Below are 23,746 nucleotides of genomic sequence, written 5' to 3' on the forward strand. Positions count from 1 at the left end.
CGGGCTTCGTCACGACCTTCTTTTTATCGCGTAGATACCTTTAAAAAAAATTAAATTCAGAAATTCAGTTCAGGCGTCACGAACATCATGTTATGGGAACTTCGCTCCAGTGAATATAGTTTGTAAAAGTATAACGAATACCGTGGACTACAAAAATGATCAAAGAGGGCCGTGGGTTGGCCATGCCAGGTCTTGATGCTAGGAGCGTAGCTCCGTCGAGGGGGTTGGGGGAGGTCCAAGGATTGCATCCCCATTGATAAAAAGTGGGGACCGTGAAGTGGCTAGAGAGGTGGAATCTTAAAGTGAAAATGGAAAGTATATAGATGATGGAACAGTGGTGGTGCGCCTCCACGTTGTCACCTTCAACTGTTACCATATTCTTATAGTTGTTCACGATCAGCCCTACCCCTCTGCAAGTCTTCTCCCCCCTACCTTTCCCCACCGTTCCATCATTTAGACATTTAACATTTTAATTTTTAGCCTCCACTTCACCCCCCTTTTAGAGAGGGGGGTAAAGTCCTTGAGCCTTCCTCTACCTCATTCACCTCCCATCATCCTCATCCGAGCACAGGTCCCAACATTTAGGCAATTACCCGTTAAGGTTGTTTTAATAGTTTATATCAATTAATTAATGGTTATATTATCATTTTTGGTTTCTAATTAGGTCACTTGTGTGAGGTGCATATCAAGTACTGTATACCGACTAATGAAAGAAACTAATTCACGCCACACAGCAACCAAAGTAATGGTATGCTTATAATTCCTCATATCCGCATGCAGAACTTCCGCTTAAAAATTCAATTAAAGCCATTTTTATGTGTGAATAAACATGTCCAATAATTATAGTTACTTAATACTTGCTCAAAACGTACACATCCATTAGTGTGTCCTTATAAGGCTGAAAGGCATCTCTGTTGATGAATCTGATATCGGAGTCGGTGATTATTATTTTTTGTACCCCTTTCTGCAAGTTTGAAGGTATTCTGGTGAAATTCTTCCCGAAACATCTGCATTCAATTTCGGGCTGTTGGCCTGTCCCTTCGGACGCGTTGTAACAATCGCAAAACTTTTTATTGTACGATTTTGTGGAGTTGGTTCTCGTGACAAGGGACTGCAGGTCTTGAATAGAATTCATGCCGCTTCCATGTTCATTTTCAGCAATCGCGATTATGAAGCGAAGCAGGGTGATAATTACCAATGGGACTATGCAAGCTTGCCTCTTCATCTGGAATAAAAGTTTCTAAGTTAATAAATGCTAGACGGTTACGGCAACAAATTGTCACCTTTAAATTAAAAAGAAACGAAGGGGAAAAATAAACGCTAACTTTAATGTTTTTCACAACTTTTATACCTACGATTCTGTTGTAGGTATATTAGCAGTGGCGGCACGTGAATATTGATCGTAATTGTTCTACAAATGTCACATAATACTATAATAGTGAATTATGTTTTTGAGTAATAGTAAGATCTAAAATTGTCCTATTTTTAGAAAGTAGGTCATTGGTATAAGGTAGCAATCAATATTTAAGTGGTACTTATGTAACGCCCTCTGTAGTCACGATTAGCCGAGCTATTTAATTTTATCTTTGTTAGATAATGGCCAATGTATTTATCTTGCCAGAAAAGTAAAAGAGCGAATAAAAATAAAGTACGCTTAGATCAATCGCTGTAAACCCATTTTGTTTGTCCGGTTGCATAATTTGTACCGATTTGGGGAAGTTGATAACCAAATATTGTATTATTAATTGTTTACGAGTATTTATTATTTTCTAAACAAGCAAAAAATCTTGCATTAATGACCGAAACAAACAACTAACAAAATAATTGAAAAATTTTATGTAAAAGTAACATAAGAGAATTCTATACTAAATGGTAATAATACAAATAAAATAGGTATAAGTGAGAATAAATAATAACAAAGAATTACTCTGGGCTGGCGTAACATTTATACTTCTTTTAGATAATTTGCATTTTTATATACTTAGTTTTAATCGTTGAATAGACAGGTTGCGCCTGCGGTCAGTCCCTAAATGAAATTATTTAATCTCTAAAAAAGATTATGGTATAGTTGCGCCCCAATATCAATTTGTGTATAATTAGGTAGGTACCTAGGCATATATATCTTTACGATATTTTGGTATATAAAATTATTCTTGTGTATTTTATGGGGTGAATCTGCCTGTTCGCCGACCTGCTTTAGATCTCGACCACTTTTTTAAATGTCAATAATAAGTAAAAAAAAAACGCCAAACATGTCATCATCATAAGGTCGTCAGTTCTAAGACTGGTTAGACACACACCTCCACTCTTTCCTATCCTGACTAATCTTCGCATTTCCCTAAAACTAGAACATCCCATATCTTAACTATTTGCGAACAATAATATAATCTTGGTATACCTCTATCCCTCCTAACTCCCGAATAGTCCTACCAAACCATTCTCGTCTATTTCTAATTGACTTCCATAGAGTCCTCTCTTCTTTCTAATACCTTTTCATTTCTAACTTTCTCTATCCACGGTATCCTCCTTATCATTCGCCTGTAACACCAACCTCTTCTTTTCCGCCGCGCCCACTGTCCATGTTTCACACCCGTACAGCGCCGCGCTCCACATACACCTTTAACAACCTTTTTCGAATTTCTAAATTAACCGTTTCCGAGCATGGTTAAAGATTTTATTAAATTAATTTTCGAAGGGAGAAGTAAAAGTATTTAATATTTTTCTTTGTACCTGGAATGGTTTCCGTGAAAATAATTCATGAATGTCGTTATTCACGCTTAATCTAATCTAACAAAAAAACAATGCATGCGCCAAAAATATAAAAAATAACGTACAACATCGGCTGATTGAATGCGCTACTACATTGTCATATTTTCCTGTGTGATCCTACCTAGGTCGGGCTGGCCTTTGCCCTGTACTTTCAAATATGTTTTTCGTGAAAACGGTGAAACTTTATTTAATATTCTTCTTTTGTACATAGTGGCCTATTACTTTCTATAAGCTTGCTGCTTTTTCCAGATGCACCCTATAGTAAATATATATGAGTTTAATCTCCTGCCAAATATGACCTAGATCTTTTATTACAGAAACCCTTTCTATTAAAGATTCAAAAATTTGGTGATTATATGTGATTACCTTATAGTCAGGTTCACATGAGAACGAAATCAGTGAGCATTTAGTTGCATGAAAACACATTGAAATTCCTAGTGGTTAATAGTAAATATTAATTTGAAAATTCGTTCTCAATTTCTTTTCCACTACAAGTTACCTCAAATTAATGAGAAAAATTTTTTGTTGCTGCTGTTACGCCCTCGTCGGGAATCGAACCAGGGACCACTAAACTACGAGAGTTGACAACACTATTCGATCGAAAGGTCCCGGGTTCGATTCCCGGCGAGGGTGTGACAGCAGCAACAAAAATTTTTCTTATTAATTTGAGATAACTTATAGTGGAAAAGAAATTGAGAACGAATTTTCAATTAATGGTTATAATAAAATGTAACCCAGTTTTTATATAGTCATTCAGGTAATGCTTATTCTAAATCCAATTGTTACTTGTGAGTATCAGATTCTGACTCAATGTTTTTATTTCCAATCATCGGCATATTGCAATAACTTAGAAAAATGAATTATTCTTTGAATTGATACTGATACAAGATTGAGAACTCTCAATGTAATCCAAACATCGTCTGAGATGAATTTACCAATGTCGATTATAATTAATTCGTGACTGAGGGAGTTGAATGCAATGTAATAAATAAAAATGAAAAATAATATCACTTTCAAATACCAAAGAATCTATTTACGATCACTGCAATGGTTTCGCTGAAAAGTAACGTTTTTTGACTTTGAAATAAATTTATTTTAATCAGAATTTTGAGGTTTTAAAAAAATTAGTGCGCATTTTCGTTAATAGTTATCCCCATGAATTATGATTGTAACCCTTGAAATTGGAGTATAAGCAATGGAAAATTACTTGACCTGTGAAACTGAAATTTGATAGGTAGGCGGGTAGTTTGTAGGTTGAAGAGGTCAGATAAGAATGGATTTTGTAAAAGGAGCGAATGAACTTATCGTAACTTTATATCAAAGTCTATGCATTTACTGCTACAGACATAAAAATAAGCTGCTCTGCTTCATTATAAAATTATTGAATGATATAAAGGGTTTAGTGATAGGTTAAGTGCTAACACACTAAGGGCTTCGGATAGGTTAGGTCAGGGTGGATTAGGCAGGCATAGGTTTAAGTATTATGCACCACTGACAAAAGTACCATCAAAATTTACGGTTAGGATGTAATAAAGTTAATATTTTTATTAATACTGCAATATGCAAAGTAAATTATCCGAATAATCGATTATGTATTCCATTATTTTCACTTATTAAAAATAATCAATTGTTCGATTATCTTTTTTGAAGTGAAACTTCTTTACGCACGTAAGGTAAGTTCGTTTCATGCGAGTTGCTATGTAACGAAATCATGCAACGGATGTTCCCCCTCTACTCGGCCACGTAGTCGAGTTCGTAGTGGGGATCGCTTGAGCTGTGAGCGCGCTTCAATGCAACGTTCGTTACAGACAACTCCGGCATGTATAGTGTAAAATTTAAATTCATAGTGTACAAATAATTCCATTAAACCAATTCCTTAACCCCTATCCCGGTATGTTTGTGTGTTTGAAGAAGTTTCACTTCAGTAGCGTGTTGTATAATTACACGTTGTATTTTTTTCAGATATAATCTATTAATCGGAACAATCGTTTCTATTAATCGAAAAAAAAATAGATTATTCCAATTAGTCGCAATAATCGGTTATTTTCTTACAATTGACAATCAATTGTTAAATTTAATAATCGCCCAACCAACTTAAAGGGAGTCACGAATCAGTGACGAAATAAATACACTTGATGATACAGAACTCTGCTTGATCAAGGGTCATACAATCCCTGTCCTAATTTTTGCTTTTAAAGAAACTTGAAACCGTTTGTCCCATATTTCTCGGAATATCGATTACTATTTCAGCCAAAAGTTCCTTATCTTGGATAAAGTTCTGATAAACGCAACTACATTTATACTGTTATTGATTAATAAATTAGAAATTGTTTCTAACAAGTGTCATTACGGATGAGGATATGATGACGATTAAATTTCATTGCAGTATCGATATGGTGAGCGTTTTTAAATGAAATAACAAATAAGAGTCTTATTTTCGTCCAGTAATTGGTCCAAATTGATAGTATACACACAAGTCAAGGATTTTCAAGATAATCTTATTCGACAACATTAATAATACTTTCGCGTTTACTGATTGCTCTCGAAAATGCGTGAAGTACCTGTTTGTGATTATTTTATCTCGAATTATAGTGTACTACTGGTTATTATTTGTGTTTGAAGAGTTCAATTATTTGTTTTAAATACCTATATTTAAACAATTTAAAGGCATACTTAGTAAACAAGTACTACTTTAGTCAGGCATTAGAATTTTATTTAGTTTATAGAATTTTCTTTAAATGGTAATGGCACCTTAAAAGAATTTAATTTCATATTATTTATTCCGTTACTATTTACAAAAGTAGACCTACTTGAAATTTATTTGCAAGCGAGAAGGTTACAACAAACTGATAAAGTAAATTGTTTATTTATAAATGTAATTTTGTGATGTAGTATTTTCTATATTTTTAGTATCAGTGAAATCTATCATATTTTTTAGGCTTTGAAAAATTGTAAGTAATTTTATGTCAAAAGTAAGTATCTTATGAGTAGAGTTGGAATTTTATGTAAAAATATCTTTTTTATTATTAGGAATATCACCCCAATATTGTGGATATATCCATTTTACACTGAAATAATACAATTAACGGTATTGAAAATCACTTATTTCGCATAAAATCAAACATTAGTGAATATTTTTAGTTTTTGTGCATAAAATTAATGTTTTTTATTTTTTTTTAACATAAAATGCCATATCTATATTCGACCCCCATTCAAAAGTTTATTACAGTTTTAACTGAAGTTTTCTCCAGCGATAAGTTGGCAAGTGAAATTTGCCTAGAAATTTTTAGGTCACCATTATCACTTAACGTCATTGTTATTAACGGTTGATTATTTTTTCTTATTTGGATATAACGTATTTACCAAAAATCTAACTACTTGGTCGTTTCCTTTACAAAAGTACTTAATATTTGAGGCGGTTGAGTGGATGAGGAAAGGTTGGGGAGGCTAGAGCAAGGGAATATCAGGAAGTGGAGGAAGAAGGTATTGAAAATGGAATACGATAGAGAGGGAGAGGGCTCTGAAGAGATTTAAAAACAGTCAGGAGCTAGTATAAGGGAGTGGTTGAAGGAATATATCAATATAGAGGAATAGATGAGGAACACATGTACGAAAATGATAACAGGGGAGGATCTAAGAAAAATAGAGGAGTCAAATTATGTTGAGGGATTGAAGGAGATTATGTGACAAGGGGTTTGGGTGTCAAAGTATTTAGAAGGGCTCAATCCAGAAGGTAAAATTATGAAAGAAAAAATCAAAATCAAAAGCGCTTCATGGAAAATACCCGAACCAACAACAACAGGAATATATAGATAAATAAGCTTCTAATATGTGGTTAAAGAAAGGAATTATACTGAGAAAATTCAAAAATATATTTCTTTGACTGATGAAATAAAAGAAATGTGGAATCAGAATACAATTCGAATTATTCCAATAACAATAACATCAAATGGCGTTACACCTGAAATGTTACGTGCTAGTATAGCCGACTTGAAACTGCATAAACTTACGTAACTTAACACTTTTGTCATATACCCTTTATCAGATAATACAATAGGAGATTCAATTAGAACACCGGAAAAAATATTAACAAATAGAACATATAGTATTTTTACTCTTTCCACTGAGAATGTGGACCTCCGTGTCGCACACAGACACCGAGTTCGAATTTTTTATTTAAATATTGAAATGAATCGTTACAAGTAGTAACATTATCAAAAAAAAAATTAGGTTATGCGGGTGAAGATAATGTTTTACTAATTGTAGTGTCCAATGTCATTGTGGATACATTTCAACATGTCTACGGTTTTAATAGTCAACAGTTTTTTTTGTGATTAGAAGATACCATCAAATAGTTTCGTCCTTGTTGAATTATAATATTTGATTTGATCGCGCATTTCAATTGCGATAAGGTCTACATGTTTTCCGGTAATACTGTTACTTATAGCGATAAATTGATCTATTGGTAATTTATTATTATACGTTGCGTTTGTTTTGATTTACTGCTAATAGTGGCGGGTTTATGTTGGATTACACTCTCGACCCCGTCTTTTTCAGGTGAACGTAATGATTGTAGTGATAAACAATATATACTCATCATCATCATCATCATAAGGTCGTCAGTCCTAAGACTGGTTGGACACGCATCTCCACTCTTTCCTATCCTGAGCTAATCTTCGCATTCCCTAATAGTAGAATATCCCACATCCTTAACTATTTGCGAACTCTAATCTAGGTCTACCTCTACTCCTCCTAACTTTCGTTTCTTCCTTTAATATGTCTCTGACTAGACCTTCACGCCTGAGAAGGTGTCCTACTAACCTATCTCGCCTATTTCTTATTGACTTCCATAGTATCCTCTGTTCCCTTATTCTTTCTAATACCTCATCATTTTTAACCTTCTCTATCCACGGTATCCTCATCATTCGCCGGTAACACCATATTTCGAACGCTTCTAATCTTTTCTTTTCCGCCGCGTCAACTGTCTATGTTTCGCACCCGTACAGCGCCGCGCTCCAAATATTCACCTTTAACAAAGGGTCGCAAGACCAAGATTAAGACTGCAAGACCAATTTTGTTCATCACTAATCTGTGTATATATATGTATATATACCCAGAGCTAATCTGAATAAAATATATTTTTTAAGATTACTGAGATAATAAGATATATAGATAGGTACTATACTTATAACTAGCTTATACCTATTATTACCAGTCCCTTTTTCAGATAGGTACGATAAATTGTTTACGATTAAGTACTTGGTGATATTGATGATGTTTGTCAAAATACAATACATAACTTAACGTAAATAAGTACCTAAATATGGAGGTAATTATAATATTTCGATTTTCTGTACGTTAAATATTGACCTAACAAGCTATCGCATTCAGATACGTTTGAGACAAAAATATACTAATGAAGCTAATTGGATTGTATATTTACCTGTTCGTGGTGATTAGATGTCATGAACCTGTGGCTTTGAGAAACAAATTGACTAAAACGATTGAAAACTTTAGGTGTATAGTGTAATATTCGCTTAAAGGTGATGCTTTAGAAAGTACGTATCTTATCAAACAAATTCCATTTGCACTCTTACAACAAATCAGAAATGCTAACTCTTATCATATTGTTTTATTGGAATGCTATATAGGTATTAGATTGTAGTGTAGTAGATTTCTTGATAAAAACAATATTCAAGATGCATATTGTTACATTTTTATGAAGTGTTTTATGGTACTCTAGCTTATTTGTATAAAAAATAAAATAACATGGAAAATACAATAATATAAATAACTAGGTAGCGTACGACTGTACTTTTCTTCATACTCTCTTTAAATGTGAAGTGCGTTATTTATATGTTTTATATTTTTAAAATTGCCCTTTAAACATCTTTATCTTGATTCCCAACTCGTTGGATTTTTTTTGTTTCGTTGATCGTTGAACGCGCAAATTGTTGTCTAATGTTTGCAATTTTATTTTCAATTTAATTTGCAGTTTTCTTATTAAAATCAGTGCACCTTCTACTTATTTTTTTTTTATTTGACCTTTTTATTTACTATCTCATTCATTAAATCCCATTTCCTGTATCCGATTTTTTTGCCTTGCCTTAGATCTTGCACATATTCTTAAATTGTGTTTTTTTAGTACTGTATACGCGATGTTCTCGCCTTTTTTTGCATTTTATAGTATACTAGTGACCCGCCCCAGTTTCGCACGGGTGCAATGCTGATACTAAATATATTTTTGTTTTGTTTAGATTATTATTGAAAAGGGGAAATCTTCAAAAGATACCTCCTGAACGTACTAAATATACTACAGAATGTCTTTATATATACAACATTCACAGTTTTTTTGTCATTAGACCGCCGCAACCGCTATGTCCCTGCATTTTAAGTCTGTAATATCTTCGAAAATATTCATTTAAATTACATGTTGTAAAGGGCCATATTGATCTATATTAAATGCACAATGTATTTAAGGTACTTAATTAGATAAGAATTAATGCTGTATTGCTTACAATAGCTTCGTAAATAAGCCATTATTTCTCGTAAAAAGTAAAGGATAAAAAATGGTTATTGTGGGTTAGCCCTAAGAGATAGACATATACCATCCCGCACTTTTTTGTAGTCCCTTTTAAGATGTACAATATTGTAGTACATTATTTTGATCTTGTAGGGTTCAGCCAGCGTTTGCAATGTAAGCCTAAAAAAATGTGTTTATTTACGACATCACATTAGAAACCTCTAAAATTATCAGTGTTTCCCTACTATATTATGCATGTATTATACATATAAACCTTCCTCTTGAATCACTCTATCTTTTAAAAAAAACNAGAATACAACGATTTCATAATATGTAATGTAAGTTCGTAGATTAATAAATCAAGTATTTTATGTTGCTTATTGTTAGACTAAGAAAACAAGCCATGATTTGTATTAACCAAAGTTTATGTTTCGTCTAGTTCAAATCCTGTTCGGAAAGTAGTAGTAAGAAAGACGTTGTAAAAGAAAGATTGTCAGTAAAAGAACATTGGTGAAAATTGTAACTCACTATTGTTTAAATATTCAAGCTAAATAAAATTTACTTTACTTCAATAATCAACTGGTTTTTTCATAATTGGAATGAATAAATCGAACATCAGGCATGCAATATAATGTCAGGGAAACACGACATCGGTCAAAAACCCTTTTATTTTTCTTATCAAGGTGTAAATTGTCAACCCCCAAAAAGACATGCGGTATAAAATTGGAGAGCCCCACCTGTCACCAGCATCCAATATGTACCTATTAGACTGACAATAAAGGAAAAAAAATTTTTTGCTCAATCCTGACAAGTCACTTTCACGAGAAAACAGGAACAGAACTTACCAATAATTAATAAAATAAATAATACAATACAATAAAAAATAATACCAATAATTGAACATTTGAGGAAAATACTTCAACTGTTTTTTATTTTTATTTTTTGTGGATTATAGTCGCCCTTAATTGGATATTTGTTGTGTAAATAAAACCCTCTTCAGTTATTTTCCACTAGCAAAACATGACACTTTACAATTTTTTGATACTTTTATTTAGTAGCAATCAAACTGATAAGAGGATTATCTTATCCGTGTTATTTTTATATTTTTTTAGTTTTATACCTATAGCTGATTTACGTATTAAGTATTAATAAAACAACTTAAAATTTATTGAAATATACTAATGCGAAAATTAATTTTCCATTTTTACCAACTGTAAATTACCTATAGTTAATAAGGAAAAATTTGTTGTTATCACACCCTCGCCGGGAATCGAACCTGGGACCTACGCGCCAATGACTACTAAGCTACGAGAGTCCTGGGTCCGATTCCCGCCGAAGGTGTGACAACAACAAATTTTTCTTCATTAACTTGAGATAATTTATAGTTGGTATAAATAAATGGAAAATGAATTTTCAGATTAATATTTGATATATTTACCACTATTAAAAAATATCAAAGTGTTTCATTTATGGAAATGTTAAGAATATAGGACATCAGCAAAGTATTGCGCATCACGTGTAACTTAAAAGAGCTAATAACCATATATGTACATATGTATGTTCTAGTTGAAATGTTGGAAAATCTTTGTCAAAAGTTTTACACAATGGACTGGAATATTGTCTGAAAATCTACTTGATCTGCTTATAAAATAATTTTTAAGAAGTTTTAATACCTATTAGCTTATTAGGTATTCATTTTGTTTACAAAATTTCGTTATTTATTAGAGTATAGCAGTGATCAACAGGCTAATGAAACATTGTGTTTGTATACGTTATACCGAATCGATTTGATCGTTGTAGGGGAGTGCAGGCCCTACAAGTCGCACGTCATATTCGTCATCGACCTTACATACTGATATTTCGTGCATTTCAAATATATGTAACAGAATCTCCCTATGTTCGGTTAAACATAAAGAATACTTTTTAATAACAAATAAATAGATAAGTTGGGTTTAATTTTTTAAATCTTATATAAATAGAGTTTACAATCAATTCACGTTAACAAAATTTATCTGACAAAATAAAATCAAATCACAACATAGTCAGCACTAATAATACAAAGACTGAATCCACCTGGAGGACATTTTAGACGGTTGCAACGTATCTGGTACTGCTGCAGTGTCCTTTTTATTCCTTTCATTGATAAAGTAACGAAACACATCATACACATTCTTTTTTTCGGCACGAGGCTTACAAGAACCTAATTCGTAGACAATTTCTCCCTTTTCAGTCCTTTTAATGTCCAGATTTAACATTCCACCTGCTTGTTCTTGCTGATTCGGTTGTTCTTCATCTTCAGTGACTGTCGCTTCTTCTTCAGGCGGCTTTACTGGGTCTGATGTAGGTTGTACCGTACTACTTACCGATCGCTTTTCCACTTTACCCGCCCTCATGTCATTCGACAACTCCGATGTAGACGTGTGTATTAGAGTGCAACTTTTCTTAAACGTCGCGGACAGAAACAATCCAAAGGACTGTTTTCGATGTTCGGGGTTTTTCAAGCACTTAGGGGTCTGATTTAATAGATAATAATTACTAGTCACTCTTACTACAGATGGGTTTGCGCGAATCATGTTGTGGTAACTATTAATTTTGAAAAAAGGTATTACGTCGAAAATGAAGATAAACCCGTTTAACGAACTTACGTGATATTTGAGTTTTGTCTAAATATGTCAATTTTTGGTTTTTATAAAATGTTACAGTTTTTGTTTTTTTTTTTGTGGAAATTGTCCATGCCTCCTTGTTCACAGCACAATAGGCTTGTATCTACTAAGAATAAATCGGATGGATTAGAATTTCTAATTTCCATAAGGGTTGATTTTTAAAAATTGCCAAAACACGTATTTGCTTAATTTCAACAATGAGCAACCATCGATTAATCCAAGTACAAATAAAATATACCTCATGGAAACGTTGCAACCTCTTTACATTTGATTATTAATATCAAACTACATATATACCAAGCTTCAAGTAAATTCAACCACAAATAAAGTATGTTCCAAACAAAAATTGCAACATTTTTTTACCCCTACCCTCCTTTGGAGGTTGAATTTTTTAAAATGTCGAGATAAGTCTTTCAGAAATTAAATGAGACCATTAAGACCAATAAGTTTCAAGTAAATCTGGCCATAAATAATATATGTTCCATTTAAGCATTGCAACTTTTCTTCACCACTTAACCCCCCCCCCCCAGCAGAGATTGAATTTTTTTTAATTTTTTAAGCAGTTTCAAGTAAATCGGACTAAAAACAAACATGCAATCTTTGCAAACCCTTTTCAGGCTCCTAAAGAGGTAGAATTTTGTAAAATGTTGAAATAGATATGTATGTCACTAATTTTATATGAAAAGGCATTAAAGTCAAGTTTCAGGTAAATCTGACTATAAATAAAACGCCATACTTAACCATAGACAACATTATGTTTAGCTGTCAGTTGCGTTTTGTTATACCATTTTTAACAAATGAACGGCTAGACTGATATCTTGACCGATAAATTTTTCGTTTTGCTGTCAGTTACGTTTTGTCATTCCATGTCAGTTGCGTTTTCTTTTATTATTTTTTTTTAGGAGAACGGGATAAAAAGTATCCTATATCCTTCTCCTGGTTCTAAGGTGCCTCTCCACCAATTTCTAGCCAAATCGGTTCAGCCGTTCTTGAGTTATAAATAGTGGAACTAAGACGACTTTCTTTTATATATATAGATGTTAAGATCGACAATATTTTTAGGTAATAAAATCGGCAAAATAAAGTATTTAGTCACATGACAGTGAACACCAATCAGAAACTGTGACGTTTTTACAGTTGGGCTTTTACATTGGGGCTCCATACAGTACTTAAAATACAATTAATTCGTTTTTTATTAAAGAAAACTAACAACTGTCATACACGTACATGATTTGTTTAGCATGGCGTGACGTCATTTAAGACGCCATGACAATTTATGTGTCTTCGAGGTAAATTTAAATCGGTTTTTGAAAACAAAATACATAGAAGTTTTTATTCATTGGATTTCAAGCATTTACTTTGATTTTACAAGATCATTTGCAGAAGGGTTACACGTTTATCTTGTAATTTTAATTTTTAAGCCATTTCGTTTACAATATACGTATTAAGTGTGGCTGAACTAAAACGTATACATATATGATAGCATCAAATGGAAATTGCTTTTGAAAATTTGAAAAAAGAATTCTAAAGTACAAAGTAAAGTTCCATTTGAAATAATGAAATTGTTTGCCTTATCCGATTGGATTATGCCGGAATCTAACTTTTTAGGCCCGTTAAACGAATCTCCCTGTACAGATATAGGTACAGGCCTGACGCTGAAAGCTGGCGGAAATTTTAAAATGGCGTGGATGCGCGGTGGCAAAAGTAGGCAGTTTTAGGTATAAAGATTGCAGCCCTCATACTTCAGTATTCCTATCAGGGGCGTAGATTAAATATTTAAAAATAGGGATCAGTGAGCAAGTAATAGACAGACGAACAGAAGAACTATTTGTTGATGTNGGGGGTTTTGAGCGTCCCTGAAAACGAATATGCAGTCTGCAACGTCCTCCAAAGTATTTTGGACCCGACGATCAGTGATTTGATAAATAACATTGATTAATTTTTTTCTAAAGATAATGTTTTAAAGAAATGAAAAATAATTGTTTTACAAAGTGATTTTTAAACAGTTTTCATCTAAACCTTCATTGTATGCCGTCATTCGTGTTCAACCCTCACAAGCCCCCGAGGAATCAACTTAATTTTTAACGAATATAAAGCATAATTTACGCGAAATATGAAAGATATGAAAAAACAAAATCAATAGAAGTTTTTCACAATATGAAAGAATAAAAACTCTTCTTTAATATGTATAACTAATGTTGGTTTCATTTATATCAAAGTGAGATCCGAATTTTCATCTTGATTTGATTAATATGGTTCACCAAGAGTTAGCGACTTCATCATTTTTAATTGCTAATTTTTTTTTCAAAATTGGTGTGGAAATTTATCATCAGGTCTAATGATTGTTATAAATGTTATGAGCTATCTTTTTCTCGGTGCGGGGGTAGCCTTTACATTATACGTCTATAAGGTGCTCAAATTTTATCCAAATCAATTAAGCCGTTTTTGAAAAAAACAATTGTAATTTTTGAATTCTTTCGATTTATTCAAAAAATAGAATAGAGGTCTAAAAGATCAACTAAACTCATTATTACTAAGTAGGTAGTAACACTCCCTGGCAAAATGATTCAAATGTTCCTCTGGGACCGATTCTCTATATTTTTTGTCCTACTTCGCACGGTTTTACGGTGCTGTATTAGGTTGAGTAATATTTTCAGACGTCTTCACTTAAAAATAAATTCTAGTTCCACGGAGGGTTGTAATATTTCAACTAAAAATTAATTTAACCAGAAATGAACAATTCAACAAATAACCAAATGAACTTACAAAGAAACAGTTATTTCAGTATTACTTCAATTTTAATTATGTGTAGACGTATAGGTATTCGTATAAAAGTCGAAAATGTGGACTGCCGAACATCTAAAAACGAATTTTGACAATTGTTTTGCTCTCTAATGTTTTCTATATTAACAAAAAGTGAAAAAGTTTGACTATCATAAAATGTATTTAAGTGGATAATGTTTATCGAATGTACAAATGTTTAAATTTAAACTTCTGAATTTTTATCGCAGGTTTTAAAATTATAGCACTGTTATTTAAAAGTTAACCCAGAAATTCGCTTTTAAATCTATTATTTTTTCAAATAAAACTTGCATGTGTACAAATAATTTTTTTGCATTTTGAATTGAAAATTAATTAATGTTTGCTTTTTCCATTAAATTTCTTTTATTTTAAGTATTTTTGATGCGGGATTATAGGAAAGTACAGTAATAGAGTTATTTAATTAGAATAGAAACAATTTTCAAATATGTGGTGGATATCGCCACATGTGTATCGGTTCCAAGTGACTTACCCAAATAGGTCATAAATGGGCAAGGACCTGCGCGACCGCTCGCCAGCTTCCTTCGTCAGACCTGTACATACATTTGCCCACATCACAGTAACTTTACAATTACATTACCTTAATCATCCATTGCTTCATTCATTTATGATCTCTTATCATCGGTTTCCTTCTTATTAATGTGCACAACCACGTCTATATTAAGTGCATTTTTATTTCACTTCATTCATTTTATTAGATGTAGTATCATTATGATATGTTATTAAAATTATCATAATAAAAGATAAGAAATCCAATGTAATCGCTCTCGAAATTATATGCTAAACAGGTTACATTCAACTAGATGAAAATAAAAAACATATACCGCACTATTAATTAATGGAAATGTGATGAGAATCTGTTCGTGGCACATACCTATTAAAAAATATTTGCCTTGCAAGTAAATCAAGTCGAACTGCAACAAAATGAGGCAACCGCCAAACTTCCTTGGGCAATTTGCAAGCAATGATTGCAGTGTCTCTCCATTCGGAGAGAGCTTGGTAGAGATCACTTTTTTGTGCATAAGTTGTGAAATTTCGTTGCAGAAAAATCCCAAAATTTCACAACTAATTCACTTGCGGCGAGTGGCAAACTCCCACAGGAGTTCGGGGAGCTTTATTGTGGATCATCGCAACTTCACTCCTTTCGCGAATAATCGCGAAATTTCCTTGCGACAAATTCCCAAAGTAATTCGCTTGGTGCGAATGGCAAATCCTCACGGTAATTCGCACTCGATTTATGAAGTCTTAACCCTCTTTCGAAGGAGCGTCGTTGAGAATGACATTCGCCCCTCAGTAATTATCTTATACGTTTAGGAAATTATTTTTAGGGTTCCGTACTGCCAAATGAAAAGCGGAACCCTTACAGGATCACTCGTGTGTCTGTCTGTGTGTCTTTCACAGTGAATTTGCTCCGAATCTACTGGATCGACTAAGTTGAAATTAAGTAAATATATGAATTTCTGTGACCCAAATACGGACGCATAACATAAATAAATTAATTTTGAAGATGGGGGTTATTTTTGGGGGGCCAATCATCGTCATCATAAGATCGTCAATGCTAAGACTGGTTGGACACGCATCTCCACTCTTTCCTATCCTGAGCTAATCTTTGCATTTCCCTAAAATTAGAATAACCCATATCCTTAACTATTTTGCGAATAGTAATCTAATCTAGGACTAGACCTTCATGCCCGAGAAGGTGTCCTACTAACCTATCTCGTCTATTTCTTATTGACTTCCACAGAGTCCTTTGTTCTCCTATTCATTCTAATACGTCTTTATTTCTAATCTTCTCTATCCACAGTATCCTCATCATTCGCCTGTAATACCACATTTCGAACACTTCTAACCTTTTCTTTTCCGGCGCTTTCCAAACATACACCTTTAACAAACTTTTTCAAATTTCTAAATTAACCTTTCGCGAGCATAGAAGTGACTTCTTTTTACTGAAGGCGACTCGACCGTGCGCTGTCCTCTGCTTTATATCCCTACTAGTCCTTCCGCACTGACTTATCTAACTTGCTAGATACTGAAAATCAGTCACTCCTTCTAATTTTTCCTCTCCTATCTTTATATTCGCTCTTTCCCTACTTTTTCTTCGCTTGCATTTTATTTTCATACAGCACTGTTTTGTCAATACCGCATCCATTTTATTTAAAGCTATCTCTAACTCTTCCTTGCTAGATGCTAATACTGCTATATCATCTGCAAATCTAAGCATACTAATCTTTTGCCCTTGCACATCTATCCCTACAGTTGTATTGTCTTTAATGATGTTGTTCGCGTCTTCGATGTATAGAGTAATAAGTAGCGATGACAGTGTGCATCCCTATCTGACTCCCTTCCTAATATTTACTTCTCTAAGTTGCATCCCTAGCTCTATAACTGCCTGTTGCTCTTTATACAAACTAAGTATCACTCTTCTATCTTTGTAACGCATCCCTACATTTTTAAGTATATTTAACATCTTCTCCCATTTAACATTGTCAAATGCTTTTTAAATGGGACAAGATGTTAAATATATATATATGGGGGTCAATAGAAAATTAAAAAAAAAGTTTTGAAAACTGTACCGTGTGACAAATCAAATGAAAGCGCTTGTTGTAAGGGTCTCAAATATATATGTTTTATAATTTTAATAGGTTACAGGAAAATTAGTAAGAATTCTACGTTTTGCAAACTGTACCGTGTGACAAATCAAATGGAAGCGCTTGTTGTAAGGGTCTCAAATATATATGTTTTATAATTTTAATAGGTTACAGGAAAATTAGTAAGAATTCTATGGTCTGAACATAACGTGGTAAATCTATTAACAAAACAATATTGTATGTACAAATTTACATTTGCAGTTTGAATGTATGAGAGAACATGTTCTTTTTTTTTCAAATACAATGTTAAGTTGGTTCTCGGGTTAGGGTTCCGTATGTCCGAATGAAGAACGTAGCCCACCCACCCACTCGTGTGTCTTTTTGTCCGTTAAAAGAAAGGGTAAGGGCACTCGAAATGTAGTGTTTCAAGGGGAATGATGAGGATGCCATAGATAGAGAAGGTTAGAAATGAAAAGCGTTAATATAGTAGTCGACACATTAGAAACAGAATTAGGAGTTAAGAGGAGTAGAGTTAGACCTAGATTACTGTTCACAAAAGAGTTAAGGATGTAGAATGTTCTAGTTNTAATTTTAAAATAGTTTTAAAGTTATTTAGGAAAATAAGTAAAAATTGAGCATTCGGCCCCCTCCCTTATCTCCGAAATTATTGAACCTTAAATTTTGAAAAAAATTCAGAAAATAGTTCCTTACTTACAGGTTACAGGAAAATTAATAAGAAGTCTATGGACTGAACATAACGTACTAAATCTTTCAACGAAGCAGTATTGTGCGTACAAATTTACATTTGCGTAAATGGGAGAATATGTTTTTTTCAAGTATATTAAATTGGTTTTCGGATTAGAGTTTTTTACGTTCGAATGAAAAACGCAACCCTTATTGAGTTTGTCTGTCCTTTTTTTTTAACTTTCACATTGTCGTTATTTTATTGTAATTAAAAGGCGATAAGCAATATGGCATATCGTAAAATTAATACATCAAATTTCCGAATAACGAGAGTGTTATGTGAATTGGTGTAAGTACATTAGTAATTGGAACTAAAAATAGTGGTAAACTATAATTTTACCCACGGAGGCCCCCTTTTTTGCAAGTTGGATCATAAATGGCTGTCCTCGTTAGGATAAAATTAAATTAAAGATGATCCTAACATGAAATGTAAACAAGGAATCCCCGCCAATTCGCATGCTAATGCTAAACTTGTACTAATTACCTAAACGACGAGTAGTACGACGGTTGCATCAATAAATTTGTTGCGAAATTTTTCTCGCAATTTCTGAATCTTATTGTATAGGGTTGTTCGGAAAGTCATTTCGTTTTTTTTGTGGTAATAAAAGACAGTTTTCGTATAATAAACAAATACTTTATTAAATTATATATTGACCGTTCTGGTCCAACACCTTTTGCCATCTTTCTGGTAGTAGCATAATTCCACGCTCATAAAATTTTTGGTCTTTGCTGGCAAAAAACTGATCGAGGAGGTTTTTGACCTCCTCATTTGAGGTGAAGGTTTTACCGTCTAAAAAATTTTGGAGTGACCGGAACAAATAATAATCCGATGGTGCCAGGTCTGGAGAATATGGTGGGTGTAGCATTGTATCCCATTCAAGCTGTAAAAGCTTTTGGCGAGTGACCAAACTTGTGTGAGGTCTCGCGTTGTCTTGGTGAAACACTACACCTTTCCTGTTGATTAGTTCTGACCTTTTCTGTTGAAGTGCATCATTCAGTTTGTCCAGCTGATGACAGTAGACTTCCGAATTAATCGTTGTGTTATCCGGTAAAAGCTCAAAAAAAACGATTCCTTTAAAATCCCACCAAACAGACAGCATCACCTTTTTTTGGTGAATATCGGCTTTGGAAATGGTTTGAGCCGGTTCATCTTTTTTGCTCCATGACCTCTTGCGTTTGACGTTGTTGTATACAACCCATTTTTCGTCCCCAGTGATGATGCGCTTCAAAAACGGATCATTTTCGTGACGTTTGAGAAGCGAATCGCAGACGTCAATGCGGCGACACAGATTTCTCTCTGTGAGAACATGGGGAACCCATACATCGAGCTTCGAGGATAATCCCAGGCCTTTCAAGTGGTCATAAACTGTTGAATTTGATAAATTTAACCTCAATCCGATCTCACGTGTTGTTATTCGCCGGTTCACATCAACTAATGCCTTTATCGCGTCTTTATCAGCTTCAACCGGCCTTCCCGAACGTGGTGCATCTTCGACATCAAAATTGCCGGATCGAAATTTAGCGAACCAGTTCTGGCACTGGCGTACTGTCAACACACCTTCTCCATACACATCAGTCAATTTCTTTCTGGCTTGAACAGCATTTTTACCCTTTCTGTAGTAAAACAGTAAGATATGTCGAAAATGCTGCTTATCGCTCTCCATATTTAAAAGGGCACCAACCAAAAACTACTGCGTAGAATTAATTGGAATTTTTCACACACAAGCCTTGCTATATGAGCTCTCAAAGCATATAAAAATTATACGGCTTAAATGTGAAGTTGGGTGCAAAAGAATACAATTAAATCCTCTGTCGGGAAAAAACGAAATGACTTTCCGAACAACCCGATAGATTTGGACAGTATTAAATTTCCCAAAAGATAGGAACATGTGTAAAACCCTCTTGACAAAATCTGAATGGTAATAAATCGACTTCATTACGTGTCGTTACTAAATTTCTCTTTATTTTTGAGTTTTGAGTACCTAACCAATCTGTGTGTCTTGGTCTTCCGAAAATGTAATACCAAGACTAAGACGGTTGTTATACTAACAAGACCGAGACTAAAACCAAGACCGAAGATGCGAAACCAAGACCAAATACTTTGATATACTTGGTACATATGTGCCATACCTCTCTGTATCGTCATTGCCCTTTGCACTCCGATAACAAATTATTCTGGAAAATGAAGCTTTCCTTGTTTAAAACATAATGTCGGGAAAAGCTGAGCTTTTTAACTCTTCTATTTTTAAAAGGTATCGGAAATAACGTTCATAATAAATTATTATGATATTTTTATTTTATTTTATTTAGTGTGTGGGCTAGATGCCGTTTTACAAAGTATATACAAAATATTATTAGATATTCCATCATCATAAGGTCGTTAGTCCTAAGACTAGTTGGACACGCACTTCCACTCCTGTCCTGAGCTAATCATCACATTTCCCTAAAACTAACATTCCACATCCTAGCTATTTGTGAAGAGTAATCTAATCTGTGTGTACCTCTACTCTTCGTAACACCATTTTTGCTTCTAATATATCTCTAACTAGCCCTTCATACCCGAGAACGTGTCCTACCAACCTATCTCGTTTATTTCTTTTGACTCTCCTTGTAGTACCTCCTCATTTATAACCTTCTCCTTCTTCCTTAGAACGAAAATAAGTAAATGGCAAAGTAGAATTTTTGTGCGAAAACAATCGGTCAATCAATAGTGTTATGTCAATCATCATCAAAACTGTTGGAACACACAGCTCTAGTTCTTCCCATCTTGTTCCAATCTTCGTTCTTGTCAAAAACTGGAGCAACCTAAGTCTACATCATATCTATTTACAAGCAATAATCTAATATAGGTCTACATCTACTCCTCTTAACGCCTGTTTCTGCTTCTAATATATATATCTAACTACCCTATCTCGCCATAAGTGGCCTTACAATTCACATTCCAGTTAGAATTTGATAATTTGACTTTTATTTTTTTATGAATAGGAAAAGAGATCCCCAAATTCGACAATTTTTTTTTATATTAGATAAAATACATTGACCGAGCATCGACCACACGCAAAATCTACTACATTTTATAAAACCGGGTATTTTAGTCGATAGAAAACAGTCTGAGGTGTGTCAGTAAAAGAAAGATACGCTTTATCACCTTGTAAGCCACCTAATTCTCCTAATCGCAGATTATGATAAATTTGTTTAGAACATACTATGTATTTACAATACGAAGTGGGTCTCTTAACTATAATAAATGCTCATTATATGTAGACAAATGATCTATTTAGTATTATTAGGAGGTTAGATTAAGTCTTTTAATTCTCCTTTCTTTATAAGATTAAAAAAGAAAATTAAAAATATGTATAAAACAAAGGTGGTTCAATAACGGATAAAAATTTATTTTGATTATGTAACATGTAGTAGACAGCTACCCTGGTGAACCAAGATTCATACTAGTACGGTAACCGGTGTTTAAAGAGTGTGAAAAGCCATAAATCTTTAGATGTGTAATCGGAGCGGAGGCAATCGGCCTATGGGTAGTGATAACTGCTCAGCTAAGGCCAGTAACGTAATTAGGTAATTACAAATGGTTAGTTAGTTATACTTCATTTACTTTCTCTAGCGATTTGCCTCTTCCAATGTCTTGGATGCGCGCTGGCAAAATCGTAGGTAGGGAGAGAAAAGCTCATTATACTCTCGACTCTTGCTCATTAAACATACTTTTTCATACGGTACCTGCCAAAAATTTTGTTCAATCGTGAATAGTAGTGCGAGTCGAAAACAAGCGTTAAAGTCTTTAATATGTCTTCAAACATCTCGTTGATATTTTCAGTAGTAATTGGTACCAATAAGAGCACATTTGAGCAATGCAATTGTAGTGAATGAAATGGTCAATTTTTCCGTGCAGTACTGTACGGATTATACGCTCCTCATTAGTTAAGAGTTTAGCCGAGAATTGTCTCTTTTCTTTTCTAGCCTAGTGCTGTTCTTTTCTACTTTGCGCCGGTCACATCGCTAGAGAAACTAAACGAAGTATAACAGTGAAGAGAAGTGATGATTTGTATTATTTATTATATTCTAAGAAGGTTTTATCATATACCGACACACACTGTTATGTTTACAGAATAAAAACTGTTGCAAAAATTTAAAACACCATCGGCTGCACACGAATTTCGTTCCGATGACACAGTGATATTACTACCGCTTATCAGTTATAGGCTATTAAATAGGGGTTTTAGTAAGGAACATTTGCGTCCATAGGTTTTTATTAGTAAATATGTTAGTTCGAGACTTAAAAATGATAAAACCACAAAGTGCTACTAAATATCAAGAATTGAAAACTCTATTTTTTTACTTCTTTTGCAAAAACTCAAAATTATGCACTTTAGGAGTTTCTTACAAGAATACTTTGTTTTTGAAAAAACTTCTTATTTTTGGTATCAAAAAAAAAAATGAAAATTTACCGAAAATCATGTTTGTTTTTAAATTTACTCTCACGTACCTACTCGTTTTATCATTTTTCTTTAAAAGAAAAACAGTTTCGTTAAAATAATAATTCCAAGATAATTTACTGGTACAAATAATTTTTTTGCATTTTGAATTGAAAATTAATTAATGTTTGCTTTTTCCATTAAATTTCTTTTATTTTAAGTATTTTTGATGCTAAAAATAGGAAAAGGAATTTTTTAAACAAGGTATTCCGATTAGAAATTTAATTCTTGTAAAAAACTAAAGCACATAATTTTTGAGTTATCGCGGAAGTCTAGAAAATGAGCTTTTTCGATTGGATCTCAAAAACGCATTCCGATATTTAGTACTTAGCACTTTGTTACATATTTAACAATAAAAGCCTACACTACACATAATCAGTGATGCGGAAAAGGACATAGAGTACCTTTTATCGAGAAATCCTGATAATCTTGGTCAGGTCCTGGTTAGAACTTTATTAAGTTATTGTATTTTCGATGATCTTTGACACATGTGTATTTAGGAAATCAAGACAAACGAAGCCCCTAGTGACAGCTTGTTCGCAATAAAAAAGTGATTATTTACTACTATACGATTTCAGTTCATTACAGCTATAATTGTAATTTATAATCAACCATAGCATTTCTTATTATTAGATAAAAAAATTTCCCACTAATTTTTGAAAAATTTCAGTTTTCGAAATCCAAAATATTACTAATTATATAATGATAGAAATAAATGCAGTTTTGTTAGTCGGTGATTTTGAGGGTCGCTGATCACGAATATGCTGTCTGCGAGGGCCTCTTAGGGCAACTGTCATACACTCGTCTCCACGAGACATGTTTTGAAATTCATCATCATCATTATAAGGTCGTCAGTCCTAAGACTGGTTGGACACATACCTCCACTCTTTCCTATTCTGAGCTAATCTTCGCATTTCCCTAAAACTAGAACAACCCACATCCTTAACTATTTGCGAGCAGTAATCTAACCTAGATCTGCCTCTACCCCTCCTAACTCCTGTTTCTGCCTCTAATATGTCTCTGACCAGACCTTCATGCCTGAGAAGGTGTCCTACCAACCTATCTCGCCTATTTTTTATTGACTTCCATAGAGTCCTCTGTTCTCCTATTCTTTCCAATACCTCTTCATTTCTAACCTTTTCTACCCACGATATC

General features: G+C 33.5%; 1 protein-coding gene across 3 annotated transcripts in view; it reads right to left on the minus strand.

The window, feature by feature from the left end:
• The window catches only part of LOC108742576 (thyrotropin receptor-like), a 52,114-nt gene that overhangs the window by 26,180 nt on the left and 2,188 nt on the right, over positions 1 to 23,746 (minus strand). The window contains exons 1-2 of one of the 3 annotated variants that reach the window (XM_025974524.1): positions 8,213 to 8,380; positions 873 to 1,225 (exon numbers count right to left, since the gene is read on the minus strand). In XM_025974524.1, coding sequence (XP_025830309.1) covers positions 873 to 1,225; positions 8,213 to 8,236 — 377 coding nt within the window. In that variant the 5' untranslated portion in view covers positions 8,237 to 8,380. Of the gene's footprint in view, positions 1 to 861; positions 1,226 to 8,212; positions 8,381 to 23,746 lie in introns of those variants that run through there. The other 2 variants (XM_025974525.1, XM_025974526.1) reach the window with 2 other exon arrangements.

Source organism: Agrilus planipennis, unplaced genomic scaffold (assembly GCF_000699045.2).
Source record: "Agrilus planipennis isolate EAB-ADULT unplaced genomic scaffold, Apla_2.0 scaffold44, whole genome shotgun sequence".
NCBI lineage: Eukaryota > Metazoa > Arthropoda > Insecta > Coleoptera > Buprestidae > Agrilus > Agrilus planipennis.